We start from the raw sequence: 17,038 nt of genomic DNA, 5'->3' as shown, positions 1-17,038 counted from the left end.
TGTTTTCTGCTGTGCCAAATAGTTACCGCGGTGGTTTTGGCAATAGCAGATGTGATTTCTATCCCCTGCCGCTTGCAGGTGCTTGAAGAGGTGCTCCATAACCTGGAGCAAGATGGCACCATGAGCGTAGAGGACTTCTTCTACGGCTTGTTTAAAAATGGAAAGCCGCTGACACCCTCGGCGTCTACTCCGTACAGACAGCTGAAACGACACCTCTCCATGCAGGTGAGAAACTGAGGTGGATCCCGGGGTAAAAACAGGAGGAGGGGAAGAAGTCCTGGGCAAATTCCACCTAGCCTGTCTCCTCCTCTTCCTCCACGTTTGTCCCTGTGGTGGGGCAGCCTTGGAGGTGGTGGTGGAGAGCCATTGCTTCCCTGCTTTGCCCTGCCGGGGAGTGGAGCAGAGCCGGGGATGCCCCGGCGAGCACAGCAGCACCGTGGGCACGACTGCCTCTGCCACGAGCGAGAGTGATGGGCTGAAGCTGCTGCAGGCTTCCTCTGGATTTGTTGGGGTGTGTGGGGGGGGATAAAGCAGAAAACACCCTCATAATAAAGAGGAGGTGGCTCCCCTTTAAAGCAGTGTGGCTTGGAGATGGCTCTTGCCAGCTGTGAAGTGCAGTAAGTAAATGGTATAAACTGGATGCAGGGGGAGGCGGTGGCCCAGGGGAGGCTGGAGACTGTGGGCATGCAGGTCCCACGTCTCTTCTCGCTTTTTTTTTTGGAGAAAGAGTTTGAAATCTACTACCTATCTTTGCCTGGAAGCTGAGGGCTACAGCAAAAGCACCTGCGCATATGCTCCCTGCAGGCTTTTGAGGGGAGGTGACACTTGAAACCAAAAATTATAGCGGAAAACACTTCTGGAGCACTGAGGACAGCTCTGAAACTGTTGCTCCTAGGATTTCTTTTAAATCGGAAGCGCCCGGTTGTGCTGCGGTGCTGTGAGGTCAGCAGCGGCGCTCCTGCCGGGTATTTGCTTGGCAGTGAGGAAGAGCAGACCTTAATCCTTAATCTCCAGAGTACTGTTAGCGAAATTACATTTATAAGCCTTTCTTGTCGCGGGGTGGCCAGATGCCTGGCTGTGCCCGTGCCCCGTCGCACCCTCTCCCCTCTCCCGGCAGTCCTTCGATGAAAGCGGGAGGCGCACGACCACCCCCTCGGCCATGCCCAGCACCGTCGGCTTCTGCCTCTTCTCCAGCCTGGACGACGGGATGGGCTACGGCTGCGTGGAGGGCGTCCTCGACTGCTGGCACCAGGAGGGCATAGAGAACAGCCAGGAGATCCTGAAGGTAACCAGCGGCTCCACCTCACCCCTTTATTTGCTTTTTTTTTCCCCCCAGTGTGGGATGCTGGACTGTAGCTGGATTATTTTTTTTTCCCCTTTAAAATTCCCAGTGCTAGAAAAGAGAGTCTATCTGTTCTGGGAAATTTCCAATAATTTCCTTTATTGAAATGATGGTGCATCCCAGAGAGCTAGAAGTTAATGATAAAAATGTAATGTGACTTCCAGCTTAGCTCGAAGAGGTCACCTATATTTGTAGAAAGCAATTTAATTCCTTTACCTCACTGAATAGCTGCACCTGCAAACCTTTTCGCACTGGGATGACCTGAATTATTGCCTGTGCTGAGGTGCAAGACACACTTGAAACCCAGCCCAGTAATTAGTGTTTTATTATACAGAGTAAAAGGGTAAGGTGGGTTGCAAATCAGATACCTGAAGTAAACCCCCTCCCCGTCCGTCTTGCTAGAAGCTATGCGTGGGAGAAGATAATTTCACATGTGTGTCCGGAGACCATCGCTGGGTTCCTGACAGCAATGATGGCAGGTTTCTCTTGGCATTTAATGTCTGCCTGGATTTTGAACATCTAGGTTGTCGTAAACACTTGATCCAAAACTCTGCCATTGCTCTCCGGCAATAAAACCCACTTTGTAGCCTGGACTGGTGCAGACCAGCTTGATAACCTGGTACTGCTTTTACCGGACTCGCGTGGTACGCCTTTGCCTTCTCTTCTGCTTGTTGCTTTCCTTAGCTCATAGCTTGCTTTGTTACCGGTGTCACCGGGGTGGTTTCTCCAGCGTTTCAGCCCTACTGCACCCCACTTTGTGCTTCTGCAGAGTGAGGTTGAAGGAAATTAAAAGCAGTTGCTGATGATAACTTTCTAAGAGGTGGGATCTTTGCTGTCAAATATCTCCTAGAAGGCCTCTTCTGTGTTGTCCCTGTTGCAAGAGCTGGTTTTGTTCAAAATGAACATTTTCAACCACTTTCTTGATGCATTTGAATACATAAAAAGGCCCTTGTACTTAGGTCCCCTAAAGAATTAATACTTTTAATCAGGGCTTAATTTCCTGTTGGTCTTGCAGCACAACCAGGATGTTTTCCATCTCCACAGCTGGCAGCAGCTCTTTAACGTGGGAAGGTGGCAGAGATGTCTGGTTTATTGGCCCAAAGCCATTTGTGACAGATTAATCAGCAAGCAAAGATCTCTTCTGAGCCTCCTCATTTTATTCTGTCACTTCATGTACACACGTCCGCAGGCTCCTGCAGGGCAGGAAAGCGCGTGCTGCTCTAACGTTGTGGTGTTTTGCAGGCTTTGGATTTCAGCTTGGATGGGAAGGTGAACTTGACAGAGCTGACGCTGGCGCTAGAAAACGAGCTTTTAATAACCAAGAACGGAGTCCATCAGGCAGCCCTGGCGAGCTTCAAAACGGAGATCAGACACTTGCTGTAAGTCACCAGGATCAGCGGCTCTGCCGCTTCCTCGTTGTCCTCTCCGTTTGGCCAAAGAGGAGCTTAAATAGCAGCAGATTAATGGTGATTCATAGCACCGCTCCAAGGGGCATCAGCGTGGTGCTGCCGTTTTGCTGGAAGGTTAGGTTCTGTGTCCGCTTGGTCAGAAACTTTCAACTCTCTCGTTTTGCATGGATAAAACACTCAAACCCAAGAATCGCAGAAAAATATAGTAAAAAGTTTAAAAATACAAAATCAAAGCAGCAGGCTGCTCCAGCCCCGCTCTGCGGTCTGGAAATGGTCATTGCAGTCTGCAATGCTCATCGATGGCCAAGGAATGCAAAACTTAAGATAGAGGCTGGTGAAATTTGATAAGCAGTACCTTTAATCCTAACTGATTTCTTGCAGTAGTATTACATAGGTTTTGCTATGTGACAGAGGTGAGATCCATAAGATACAAAACCACCATGCACCCTCACGTTTTTCATTTGAAAGTCAACAGTTTGACTTTGCGCTGGCTTGATCGTGCAGGCTTCTCCAGTGAGAGAGTGTAGGAGATGGGAAACATTTCCCTATATGTATACTTCCCTGTATGTATATTTATTCACTTAAATTATATACATGCATTACTGAAGCTCAAATAGTTCTTCCTGCTTGCCAATGGATCATCTTGTCCACCCCACTTTGGAGATCCCTGCTCTAAGCATTGCACCCTCAGTTCTGCATTGGTTCATCCCTGTCATGCAACTGTTGCATCCACCTGCACAAGCTCCCGTTATTAGTGGTGTTTTGTTTGTGCCGTGTATCTTTGAATAGTTTAGGTATTTATCAGCTTCTGCATCCACCTCCACGCGATACAACAGATGACTTTTGCTGGTCATGAAGACTGCCCGTGTCCTGTTACTTGTTGGCTTACCACTTGTGCTTGCAAGCTGCCCGCTTCGCTTGTGTGAAACCTCACAAGATGAGGCTTCCCACTGTTTGTTTGCATCTACATGTCTAAATACCTTTTTACGTTCACTCCGAGGAGAGATTTGTTGTCGAGTTCCCATCAGGAAAGCTGCTCAGTGTAGCAGATCTTAGAAACTTGCGATCAAAGCCAGATTGGATGTAGTGTGAGGATGAAGTGGTAAAGGAAAGAAAATGATGAGAACAAGGAAATGGGGCAGGAATTGGCCTGGCAAAATGCCGTAGCTGCAATTCAGGGGGCTAGACCACAGCTGAGGAGTTCACGTGTTGAGGCATCGGGACCTATAAGGATGTCAAGACAGGTCCAGAGCTATGTGTGCAAGTTCATATCTAGTGACTCAATGCAGTTGATGATAAAGGACCCTTGGAGAGCCTTCCGAGTTGTTCTTCTCTGACAAGCCTCTTGCAAGTACCTTCTTTGGGGGAGCCCGGAGGGGTGATCTAATCCAGGCTGGCTGTGCTTACCCTAGGGAGAGGGTTGACCAAGTGGCCAGAGAGAAAGAGAAGCTGCGGTCAGACTTGGAAAAAGCTGAAAAACTGAAATCCCTGATGGCCTCCGAAGTGGACGACCACCATGCCGCGATTGAGCGCCGGAATGAGTACAACCTCAGGTATGGTGTCCTGGTTCACCCCTCCCCTCTTCTTCGGGATCACTGCCGCAGCCTTGCAGGGACTCGGTGACGGAGGTAGTGGCTTTGCACTGGCTGATTACCACCAAGCTTCAGTCGCAGTGGTATTTGCCTGCTTCTTTTTATGGGCTCTTCTTACCTCCGATGCCTTCGTAGGAAGCTGGACGAGGAGTACAAGGAACGAATTGCAGCTTTAAAGAACGAACTCCGGAGAGAGCGGGAGCAAATCCTGCAGCAAGCTAATAAACAGCGGCTGGAACTGGAGCAGGAGATAGAAAAGCTGAAAACTGATGAGAGCTACATCCGGGACCGCCTGGCCCTTTCCCTGAAGGTAACGGGGACTAAAATGCAGCCGGTGTTTTTCCCCCGGAAGGCAAGGATGCCCAGAAGTGGGGAGCAAGGCTTGCAACGCAGTTGAGAGGATGTGTTACAGTGCGTGTTGAGCTAGTTGAAAGTAATTTCAGCAGCAAGGTAGAGGCGTATCCGTGAGAATTGGGTTTTGGGTCACCTTGATAGGTTACTCCTTGGGTTCATAAGGCTCCAGTTCAAATCTCTGCTGCCATCAAGTGCGGAGTGTGGGTGTGTACGGCTGTCGATGGGCTGTCTGTCTTGCTGGCTGTTTGGCTGTCCAGCCAGGAGATTATACATCTTGAGGAAGCTTAAAATATTGCTTAAAAAAAAATAATAACATCTAAAGCAAGTTTTCTGTTACTCCTTTGGATAAACTATTGGCTGTCTAATGCAATGGTATCATTCACCCGTGACCCCACAGATTCACATCCTTTTCCAACATATTTTTTTTTTTAGAAAACACTTGGGTCACAACTTTTTTCTGAATCTGACAGCTGCCTAACCATATAATTTAATTTTTTTTTTCTTAAAACTGAGCAAAAATTAATGGTAATGGTGTTGTCTTACAAACAACATCAAAAGTTGCTGTTTTGCCGTGGCAGGAGGGGTTGTATGTGCGTGGGTACAAATGCACAATTCCTGGTTTTGGCTGAAGCTTGTAGCAGTCTCGTGCTCTGACTTGACTGGGAGATTACTCTTTTCAAATGAGTTACCACGTGCTAATATTTTCCTTTTCCAAATGCTGAGGCTGTTGGGGGTTTTGTTTGGTCCAGGAAAACAGCCGCCTGGAAAGTGAGCTATTGGAAACGGGAGAAAAACTGGCCGAGTATGAAAGTTTGGCAAGCAAACTGCAGAGGAACTTGGAAAACGTCCTGGCTGAGAAGGTAAATCCTCTTCTTCCCAGTATGTGCCCAGAATTAAATTGCTTTTCACTTACTATGCTCGAGCTGCCAATTTAACTAATAGCCGGGGGCTCTTGGGGTCCCTATCCAGATGTGACCAAGGCACAGCCTACATTGTTGACATGGACCACCTGACTGACTTCCAGTTAAGGACATTAAATATACTCCACCTTAGCTGTAGTTTTATACTAATTAACAGCAGGGAGCCTTACAGGGAAGCAATCATTCCGCAGATCTGCAGGGATTTTTTTTTCCCCAGCACATAGTTTTGGATAGACCCAACGTGCAGGTCCTTTCTCGGGAAGATGATAGATGAGGTGTTAGGTGTTATGTGGCATCTCTGCTAAACTTAGGTGAAAATCGAGGGGAACAGCTGATCATGGTTGTATTACAATAAACTCATCAAAATATCAGCTTCTCCAATTGCATTTCTGCGCGTGTGCATCTATAGACAAAGGCTCATATACTGGGATTCTCAGCCAGCATCTCTCTTCCAGACTTCTTTAAAGTTGGGATTATTTATCCAGCTGAGATGTGCAGACCACAGCTTTCTAGCTTAGCATATGCAATCAAAGTTAGCATGAGAGCTATGGTGAGATAGCAGTTAGTATTTGTTAGGGAGGTTGCTCGTTGTCCGCTACCAGGAGGGAAGCAGAGTTTCTGTATATAAAATGTAAAAAACGGAGGGGAGAGGGCGCAGGCTGCAGGACTGCTTGCGAATGGCATCCAGGCAGTGACTAGCAGAGCTGTTTGGAAGTGTAACTGGATCCCGTTCGTGCCTTTTCAGTTTGGTGACCTGGATCCCAGCAGCGCGGAGTTTTTCCTGCAGGAGGAGAGACTGGCGCAGATGAGAAGCGAGTATGAGCGGCAGTGCAGAGTAAGTGGAGCCCAAGGCTGGAGACCCGGCACCCGTCTGCCCGTGTTCACTGAGAATGCCCTTACTACAAACTATGGACTAGCCGTTTTTTGATTCATTTCATAAACTTTGCCCTAATTTGAATTCAGTTGCATGAACTAACAGCGGAAATAAGATCTAGCTGAGTTTTGCTGGTTTCCAAAACAATAGTATTTTCTTAAAATAAAACTGAAAATGTAAAACTTGTCTTCTCCTCCCCAAACCTTCTGTGGCTGAAATACTTGCAGGCCCACCTTAAAGAAGTATCTGGTTACATATCTACTTTCAGAGGACTACTATGGTTACGAGCACTCGGCTCATCTGTTTTGCGTGATCCTTTTTGTTCAATAAAGGACCACCTTGGCAAAAGGCTGTCTAATCCGAAACAGCACGATAGCTCTCTTGGGAAGTTGCAGTTTAAAAGCAAAGATTTTCTAGAAATATTGTATTGATATATATATACACACTGTATTGATACTTCTTGATAATAAGTTGCTTGCATAGGCAATTGATTTTTTTGAGTACTGTCAGATATGAATCAGTATTCAAGGTTCACTTTCTGAACCTTTCAAATCTGCAGAATTGTATGTTTACACATTCAGGGATTCATTTTCCTCAATAAACGCTGTTCATTGAGCTGAGCGCATGGCATTTGGCACAAACACTCGGGATATTCCTCTGGCAAGTGAGCAGAAGTACCAGATGGTAAATGCAGTAATGAGGATATCTCTCTCCTAATTTGATCTTTTGCTTCTGATTTGATTTTTCAAGTAGATTGTGGCTGAGGAGGTATTTCTCGATTGTTTGAAAATGTTCCTAAGCTGCTGTTTAAAAAAGGTCATAGGAAGAAGAAATCACAGAATCGTTGAGGTTGGAAAAGACCTGTAAGATCATCGAGTCCAACATCTACCCAACCCCACCATGCCCATTAAACCATGTTGCACAGTGCCACGTCTACATGTTCCTTGAACACCTCCAGTGATAAATAAAGTGGAAGGTCCTAGGGCACGATATACTTCAGAGGCAGAATATATACAGGCGCTTAGTCTGAAGAAGGTTCTGGTCTTTTAGTAAGAAACACATCTGTTACTCACACAGGTTGGAACCTGGAGAAGGGTGTTGTTTTCCTGATAGGAGGATGACTAACTGTGGCATGATGGCAGGATTATTGACAAGTCTTTACCTACTGTAACTCCCTCCTGAATGTCTCATCATGGGAGTGTGTTGATGTACAGGTGCTCAGATGCCTTGGTTGCTTTCATTCAGGCTCCTTTTTCCCTCCTCTTAGGAGCTGCAAGACCAGATAGATGAGCTGCACTCGGAGCTGGAGGAGTACCGTGCCCAAGGCAAAGTGCTCAGGCCTTCGCTGAAAAATTCACTGTCAGAAGAGTTCGACATTGATATGAAAAGCCATGGCAATAGTGGTATTGAGCCTGACCAAGGTAAAGCGCATCTCTTATATGACCAGCTTCTGTGCTGTAGGTATCTATTGATAACATCTTAGAGGCAATTACCTAAAACTTTCCCAAACCTTCACAGAGAGACTGAAACACCACTTCTGTTTTGCTATTTAACGTTAAGTGGAATACGGCTGCTGTACTATAGTCAAAGCTGAAATTAACATTTGCAGTTTCTTGTCTGTGTGTGTGTGATGGGAATGCGAGAGCTGCAAGTAGCTGCCTAAACAAATTTAAATTGATGAAATAATTTTGTTGAGAATGTATCTCTTCGGGCTTCAAGAATATGTATATAATTATTTTCAAAGGACTTGGTTCAGAAGACTGCAACCCATTAAATATGAGCATAGAGGCAGAAATGGCTATTGAACAAATGAAGGAGCAACATCACAGGGATCTACATCACCTCAAACAGGAGCTTGAGGACACAGTAAGCTGTTTCAACTTAAAACAAACCTTCACAACTTTTCCACCCTCTTCATACAAGTGGCATGATCTTGGAGAAGGACTTTTTATTCCTGGTCAAATTATAACCTTTCTGCAAATCTAAGGCTCTACCTTCCCTGCTCCTTCTGCATGTTGCTGTGCGCTGGAGAGGGCTGAATGAATGCTGCAGTAGATCCCCACGCCGCCTGCCAGCTAAAGAGAGAGCAGCGAGCCTTTCCGAGGCAGTATTGCATTTCCTGTCTTGAAAGCTTGCTGCATCTGAATTAGCCACTTCATTCCCTCTGGCATGAGATAATTGTGGGTTAGAAAGGCTGCTGGCAGGAGTCTGCATTGCTAAATGCCATGCTCGTGCAGTCTGGTGGCGTTGAAACGCGATCTGTGCTGTGGGAGTATGGAAACTGCTGTTATGATATCCGTGCTACTGAAAACGGGTAGTCAGCTCCCCATTTTCTGGGTGTCCATCTGCAGATTAATCTTGCCACACATGCAGAAATCCCTCCATTGGCTCTATGTGGAGAAGGCTTGGGTCGAGATAGGCTTGTAAGGCTGGGGCAGCTCCACTCCAGTGCCTACCTACAGTGCTAGGGCAAGCTGGCACAGCGTTGGGCATCTGCCTCTGAATTTGGGGAAGGTTTTCAAAAAGTAATCAGTGAAATAAAAAAAGAGTCCATTTGCAATTTGCAAAACTGACTTAGGACTTAAAAGTTGTTAGTGGCTTCTCTTCTTTTTGCTTATGAATTCTACATAATAACCATCTTTATCCCAGTGAGAAATTAAGCTGAGCACTCTAGCATTCTTTGCAGGGGAAATCAATAAAAGATGCTAACGTGTAAATCACAGTATTCTGTAGAATATATGGAAATACATAATACAGAAATGTTGAGAAAAGATCTCTGTAGGACATTCTGTAGAAAATTAACCAATCCAATCTGTTTTTCCTTTTTGTAGGTGAGCCATTACAAAAAGCAGCTAGATGAGACAAAAATCCACTGTGAGAAAGAGCAAGAGGATATGAGGAAGAAGTACACTGAAGAGATGCGTGTCATGGAAAAGCAAATATCTGGCCTTAAAAATCAAATTGCAGAGCTGCAAGGAGAGGCAGCAGTGCTCAGAGAACAGCAAGAAAAGCTTGACTGTAAATATAATGATGAGAAAAACAAATTACAAATGAGTTTCAATGAGGAAAAAGCCAATCTACAAGAACTATTGAGGCAGGAGCACGAAGAAGACATTAGAGCCAGACTGGAGCAGGTAAATGAGAAGTTTAGCCAAGAACGGGAAGAACTGATTCAAAATGGTGTCTGGGTGGAAGAAAAGATGAGAGTTTTAGTGCAGACACTGCAGGAAGAGAAGGGAGAGCTGGAACGTGGCTTTCATGAGCAGCTGAAAAGGATGGGAGAGGTGCACGCCCTGGAGAAGGAAGAGCTCCAACAAGAGTTGCTGAGGAAGCACGAGCAGGACCTGGAGGAGGAAAGGTGAGTGTCACCGCTGGCGGGGATGGTAGTGGTGTACGCTGACCTTGGTGGCTTGGCGTGGTGACCAAGGTGAACCTAGTGCAGAAATGACTCCCAACGCTTAATTCGAGCGTACTAGTTGTACAGCGCTGTTACCTGTTTTATTCCAGAACACTGGGCTGCTATCCAGGGGCTCGCTCTTCTGACCTTTCTCAAGCAGATATTTATATTGATTTTTAGCTCACCCAGAGGCAACAATAGTGTTAAAGCATAACCAGACGCGATTAATTTGAGCTCTGTTCAGGATCCCTGTGCTTTATGAATCCCTGCTTCGTACTTTTAAAGCATTTGGGTTTTCAGACTTCCTCTCTAAAGAAGTAAAGGGGTGGCTGGTGAATGCACTTAGCCGAGATCGAGTGTCAAAAGAAACTGAAACTGTCCTGGGGTGACAGGGAGAGATGAGGGTAAGAACATCTGCCCCCAGAAATCTGATCACAAGTACAGAAGGGCATATACTGTACATGAAACCTTTTCTGAGGACATTTCATGAGTTACACTTTTCCAAGGCAATTAGGTTTTTATTTTTGAAGTTTCAACAAGTTGCCTCAAATTTAACTTTGGCTCTCAGAAACACCCATCAGATAGTACTTCATCTAAAACTCAGTGAAAAGGTAATTTTTCAGCTTGTTTTATTCAGCCTAAAAAGCCATTTGCGTCTTGCATCTCTTTCTGAGTTAGCCCAGAGTTTAGTAATATCTTATGTTAACCGTGTTTAGGACAAAAATGGAAAGTGAGTATAACAGAAGAGCATCTCATGCAGAAACTCAGTTTTCTGTCGACACACAAACACTTGTGAATAAATATGAAGAAATGATCCAAAATCTGGAAGGACGTTACCAGCGAGAGTTGCGTGAACTTGCCGAACAGCAAAGAGAGGAGAAATCTCAGTGGGAGTTTGAAAAGGATGAAATTGCTCAGGAGGTTGCTGAAGCTCGTGAGCAACTGAAGGAAAGTCTGGCAAATGAAAAGGCCATTTCTTCTGCCCTGACCCAGGAGAAAGATCTCCTGGAGAAAAACTTCAAGGAAGAAGTGAACAAGCTCGTGTGCGAGAGAGAGCAGCTTCAGAAGGAGCTGCAAGACCTGAGGAATGCTGCTGAGAAGCAAGAGAAAAACCTGAATGATAAGATAATGCAACTCCAAAATGACCACGAAAAAGAGCTAAAGAACAAAGAAGAGCGTATATCCATGGTGGAGGAAAATGGGAAGCTGGTTAGGCAAAAGCTGGAGAGGCTTGACAGTGAATACAAGCAAGAGAAAGAAGACCTCAATTCCAAACTTCTTGCTTTGGAGAGTTTAAACAAAGACATTTGTGTAAGAGCAGAAACAGAAAAGGCTGAGATGAGTTTGGAAATCTCAGACCTTCAAGGGAAAATACAGAAGTTGCAGTGGGAGAGCCATAGTTTTTCCGCACTACAAAATCATTATCGGGTCCTGGAAAATGAGTATGCAAAAGCAAAGAGCAAAATTGCTTCTTTCTCTGGTATGGCACCTCTGGGAGATGATGCAGATGTCCTCTTAAATCTGCAGAAAGTGCACGAGCAAGCTGTGAAGGAAAATGTCAGAATGGCTGCTGAGATTGTCAGGCTGCAGCACAGGGTGCAAGCTGCGGAGCGGGAGCCCACGCCACCTCCCAGTCCCGGCTGCTCCGACTCCGGCTCAGAACGATCTCAGCTGCCAGATGAAATGGATCCCATTTTTGAAGGGTTGCCCAGCGATCGTAAAGATGCAGTCAAGGCAACAGACTCGAATGTCCTTCCGCTTATGGAGGCTGATACTACAGACCTGGAAGAAATGACTGAGATTGATTCAGATTTGGAGAAAACATGTGTTAAAGCCAGAGCAGGCGGCCATGCGCTCAAGGCGCATGTGTGTCAGATGCGAGGAAGTAAAGCAGCACTGGGAGCTGATGGCAATCAGGATTGTGACAAGAATCAAGAGCTGCTTTCTCGGGTGCCTCTGCTGCGAAAAAAGAGACATCTCGAGAAAACTCTTGAGAGAGTACCCAGACCAAAAATGCTACACAATGATATTAAACAGCAGAAGGTCCATCTGCTAAATCACAGAATAACTCCCAAAAATAAAGGGCTGGTTTCTGATGCTTCAAAGCTGCAGGTTGAGCTTGAGAAGGCTGAAGAACTGAGTGAAGCCTCTCTCCTGCTTGATCATGCTCCCAGGTCAACAAATGGTGACCTGAAAAGCGTAATAGCTCAGCTTTGGAAAAGGGTCAAAGAGTTAGAAGACAGATCAATGGCACAGGCTAAACTTCTGTCACTACAAGAAGAAATTCAGGTAGAAAATGAGGATCTGAAATCTGAAATGATAAAGTTAGTTGAAAAAAATAAAGTGCTAGAAGACAACCTGTGTAAGATGAGAAGCTTTCATTGCAAGCTAGAAGAAAGTAAACTGGCAAGTATTAAGCTCAGAGAGGAAAACGCACAGCTCCTCCAAAAAGTTAAAGAACTGGAAGATGTCCAAGAACAAGATGCACAAGGAAACGTAGATGCACACAGTGACAAGTTAAGACTGCGATGCCAGCTTGGGAAGCTGGAAGAATGTGCCGTCGCACTTACAGGTCAGCAAGACAAGCATGCCCAAAGCGACAGCATGGTGAAAGAAATGTTGGCAGAAAAGAGAGAGCTGCAAGAGCCCAACAGAAAGCTGAAGGAGAAAGCTGCTGCTCTGCTTAACCCAAACGACATGCATTTCCACGAAGAGAGAGGGGAGAGGAATACAGTGACGCACGGCTTACAAAGCACGTGCACTGAGCTGCAGCAAAAAGTTGATCTTTTGAGGTAACGTACGCTTGCAAAACTTTGTGGGAAACGTGCCGGCCCCACAGTAATCAAACGTGCCGCTTAGAAACTAACCTAGCGTCCCACTCATCGCTTCGTAGCCGCCTGCCTGCCATACGGTTGCTGCATTAACCACTGTAGTTTAACTTTGATTAGAAACCAGTGCCTTGGACTCTAACTACTAGCAAGCAGGCTGATTAATCATGGATAACGACGGTTGAAATAAATGTGTGTGACTTACTCCGCTCTGACCGTGACCTGACATGAATGGTAAAACAGGAGCAACCTGCCAGCTGTTCTGTCTGTGGATGTAGTCACTGTTGCAGTGTATAGCTGATGGTACATCAGAACCCCCTGTATTTTTATGTCCAAAATACTATGGTAACACTTCCAGAACGCTTTTAGCTTTTACTAATACCACCTCGTCATTCGGTTCGCTCCCTTCTAGTACTGAATGTTACTTGGAATGCTAAAAGTGCTTCTATTTTTCTCAATATTTAAGTTAATACTAGAGAATTATGGTAACTTTTTTCCCCAGCAGGAACACTTAATGTTAGGAATCCATCAGGTGTGTGATATGGTGAATACCATTATAACACAGAGAACAGAATAGGTTACCTACTTGTTTTTAACTGCTGTATTTCAGCAAGGATTTTTTTGGAGGCCATAAAGTGGCTACAAGTGGCTTAATTATTGTTCAGCACCAGCTTTCTGCAGGAAATTGTTTTTTCAGGTACTATGCCACAGCTAAGTTATTTCTCTACAGTCGCCTCAGGACAGAAAAGGCACTTTCCAACGCTGCTGTTCCCAGCGTACTGGACTCTCGAAACAGCTGGGGAAACAGCTTGCTTTCCTAGCAGTCTGCATATTGTGATGTTAAGCCGTTTTAAAGTTACATTATTTGTAACTTAAGGACTGAAAAGTATAGTACAATATTAGCGTGAAACTTTTACTAGGTATCTTAGATTTTAACTAACTTTAGCTGTACAAAAACATGCACAAAAAGGCCCTTTTTCAGTCATCTGGGAAGCACTCCTACTAAATGAAATGTAAAATCCGTATACAGTTCATACATAAAATAAGTCAATTGTAGCTTTGTTTTGTAATATTTCAAGTAGTTTATGCTTTTAGTAATTTTCTTCCCTGTGGGCCTAGATGATATACAGAAACAGTTTTCACTTGTCTCGTCCCTCTGCCACAGATACGAAGCTGAGAAGCTCAGAGAAGAAAATGCTGTTCTGAAAAATGAAGTGACTTTATTAAATGAGGAAGGTAGTGCTTCAAGCCTGAAACTGAGGGAGCTGAATGGATCCCGAGAAGAAATGCGGTAAGAATTCAATGGGACACGTACCATGTGTAGCCTTCAGGCTCTCGCTGCAGTGCTGACACGATGGTTACATCCCTTCTCTCAAAGCTCCTTTGTGTGTTAGATATTCTATAAAACTTGAAACGGGCTTATTTCACGGTGCCATTGGAAATCCAGCTGGTTGACAGTCTATTCCTCATCCTTTTCACCAGCCCCAGCTTGTCCTGCCCATTCCTAGAGCCAAAGCAGGGGCTTAACTGTAGGAGTTCAGATGACCCAGTAACACATACAAATGCAGGACCTGCTTATGAGCTGACCTGCTGCAATTCTTCTTGCTTCAGCAAAGGCAGAGCTTGTTGGGCTGGTGTAGCCTTAGAAAAGGCAGGAAGAGGTACAGTGTGACAGAGGATGTCGGTGATTTGGTCTTTTGCAAGTAGAGAAGCATCCATGATCCTAGGAGTATTCTTCGCTTCTAGAAAAGAACCGCCTGGGGTACCTTGAGGAATTGAGCACTTGCCAAACCTATGCAAAACAGTGATGCTAAGCAACACATAAATAGCTAGAATTACCATTTCTGGCAATATCAAAACCCAGCCCATTCTTGTAGGCATGTATATTAACAAGTGACCCTAATGTTAACAAGCTTTCATTTTTTTTTCCTTAGGCAAAAGATAGAGGCTGTGAGAAAGGAGAAAGTGGCTGTGCAGAAGATGGTTGACAACCTGAAAAAGCAGGTATACGGACTGAGCCCACAACTTTCTTTGTAAAAATCATCACTGTAATAGAAGCTGTTCCTTAGATGGTCACAAAGGCAGTAGAAAATGACCATTATATACATTTAAAGTTTTTGATAACTGTTCTCATTAACTCTTTGGGATGATACAAGGCATGTTTGACCTGATCAGAAGACAGCTGCAATGCTACTGTAACTATCTAGCTTACAGACTTGAGAGCACTTTCCATAATCAACTTGGAAAGTTTATTGAATAGAAATATGAAGTTAAAATCTCTCCTTTTGTAGTTTTTGTGGGTAACGCTCTGCAGTAGCCCATAGGAAACGGAGGTTATGTGACTCAGCCTCTACTTATTTCCCAGCTAGCTGGGTCTAGGAATGCTGCCAGCCATGACCCGTTGCTCATATGCATGAGACTCCTACTTTTATTTTAAGGGTGGTTTGTTATGCTGAGTTGCAAAGTAGAAGGTTTAAGTAGCTCTTACATTCATGTCCCTCTTAGTATTTCTTACTGAAATTCTACTTGCTCAGAATAATCTACTAGCTCACAGCATAACCCTCAAATTATGTATCAGCATGGCAAAGGGACGGAGGAACAGAGTGGTGTGCCAGATGACTGATACCATAACCAATATAACTGAGGCCAATTATGAGACATTAACAGCTTGTGAGGCTGACCATGCATGCAACAGGCCATCAGGAGGATTCCTACTCTTAAACAGTTGATTTGGCCTAAAATTTAGGGCATGGAGCAAGTTAAATATGGTCTAAGGAAATAAAGAAAGTAGCGCTACTGCGGTCATGACTGTTACATAGAGTCCGGTTAACTGCTATGTCCCACTGCTCAGAGTCACCATTTTGTGATTCTATTGTCACTCCAATTCAATGGCTCAGTCAAGACACTTGCCAGCTTTTTTTTAATCATTTGAATAGAACGGAATTGTTTTTAAAATCTACTCCCTACTGTGGAAGTAGTCATAACTGACACTGCTGTCCCGATTCAGGTAGCAGATCTGAAGACCAGAAACCAGCAGCTGGACTCTGAAAATACAGAACTTAGCCAGAGGAACTCCAAAAATCAAGCAGATGTGCAGGATCTTAATCAACAGCTGGCAAGGGTGCTCAAGCAAAAGGAAAGGGAAGTGGGAAAGTGTACCCTGGAAGAATGGGAAAAGGAGAGACTGGTACTGAAAGAGGAACTGGAAAACTCCAAAGTAAAGGTATGGGATTACACTGTCTCTAATGGCATGAAACAACTGAACTTTTAGGAATGCATAGGTGCTATGGAATTAGCATGCCCTTCTCGAGCTGTGCGTGGTCTTTCAAAGCTGAACTCTCCTAAGTACTAGCCGCAAACGTACATGCATGCGGCAGTGGGGGTGGAAGGAAAGCACGGCAGCAGCCAAAAGCAGGGAGGTAGAAATACACAGGTTTGTCTTGAAAATGGAGCTTAGTGATGCTGAATATTTACCTGCATTTTCCAGCATGCCTGTTCTGTTCAGCTCAGTGCCATCCCAGCTCTAACCTATGTCACTGGCTGCAGTATCCTCTGGTTAACCTTTTGTTACTCTGTCTGTCTCTGAAGTTGAAATCTGAGCCTTTTACTTTTTGCAGTCATCAAATCTGGTGTCTTCCTTGGAGATGGAGCTGTCAAAAATGAAGGTTCAAGCTCATATATTGGAGCAGGAGAACCACATCCTCAAGCAGGAACTTGAGAAGACAAAACAGGTATGGCATCCTGTTGAGTGCCATCAGATAATGCGGGCTGCCTCTTAATGTGCCCTGCTCTCTTGCCTGAGTTGGAAATAGTTAATTTCTTTAAAGAAAGGTTGTAACAGTAGGGGAATATAAATCCTCTTGAAACAGTCTTCCGGGTACAACGCACAATTGTTCAAATAAGGTTGGTTTCACTTAGCCTTTGCCAAAAGGTCTTCCAGAGCAGTGATTGTACAAAGACAGGCTTTGACAATGAAGGCAAAGATTTAAAGCTCTAATCAAGGAACAGACAGGGCTTTTCCAGTTTCTGCAGATGGCATAGGCAGGGGAACATTTTCCTGTGTAACTGGTCATACCCGTATAGCTCTGTTTAAGGACTGGTCTCTTCCAGCACGTCCTCTCGGAGAGAATTCCTATTGCTAAACCTGTCTGGAGACTTTGACATCTCACAACTTCTGAGGATAATTTCCTGGAGGGCTTGGTTATCACCTGTATAAGCATGGTTCAATTGGCTGTAAATATATGCCAATAAACACAGATAATGAAGGCTGTAAATGAGTTAGCTCTCCTGATTAGGACTCCACAAAGTAATTTTCTTTACAG

General features: G+C 44.8%; 1 protein-coding gene across 2 annotated transcripts in view; it reads left to right on the top strand.

Annotated features, from left to right (window-relative positions):
- Positions 1-17,038, top strand: part of NIN (ninein) — a 55,190-nt gene that overhangs the window by 22,728 nt on the left and 15,424 nt on the right. For both annotated transcript variants that reach the window (XM_059819360.1, XM_059819361.1), the window contains exons 6-20: positions 79-225; positions 1,118-1,285; positions 2,585-2,721; positions 4,164-4,304; positions 4,479-4,653; positions 5,447-5,557; positions 6,363-6,452; positions 7,759-7,912; positions 8,236-8,357; positions 9,323-9,849; positions 10,605-12,680; positions 13,882-14,007; positions 14,651-14,720; positions 15,724-15,939; positions 16,334-16,447. In XM_059819360.1, coding sequence (XP_059675343.1) covers positions 79-225; positions 1,118-1,285; positions 2,585-2,721; positions 4,164-4,304; positions 4,479-4,653; positions 5,447-5,557; positions 6,363-6,452; positions 7,759-7,912; positions 8,236-8,357; positions 9,323-9,849; positions 10,605-12,680; positions 13,882-14,007; positions 14,651-14,720; positions 15,724-15,939; positions 16,334-16,447 — 4,374 coding nt within the window. The remainder of the gene's footprint in view (positions 1-78; positions 226-1,117; positions 1,286-2,584; positions 2,722-4,163; positions 4,305-4,478; positions 4,654-5,446; positions 5,558-6,362; positions 6,453-7,758; positions 7,913-8,235; positions 8,358-9,322; positions 9,850-10,604; positions 12,681-13,881; positions 14,008-14,650; positions 14,721-15,723; positions 15,940-16,333; positions 16,448-17,038) is intronic.

This window comes from Gavia stellata, chromosome 7 (genome assembly GCF_030936135.1).
Source record: "Gavia stellata isolate bGavSte3 chromosome 7, bGavSte3.hap2, whole genome shotgun sequence".
Lineage (NCBI taxonomy): Eukaryota > Metazoa > Chordata > Aves > Gaviiformes > Gaviidae > Gavia > Gavia stellata.
The sequence above is the reverse complement of the archived record's forward strand: the minus strand, read 5'-3'. Positions and strand labels throughout refer to the sequence as shown.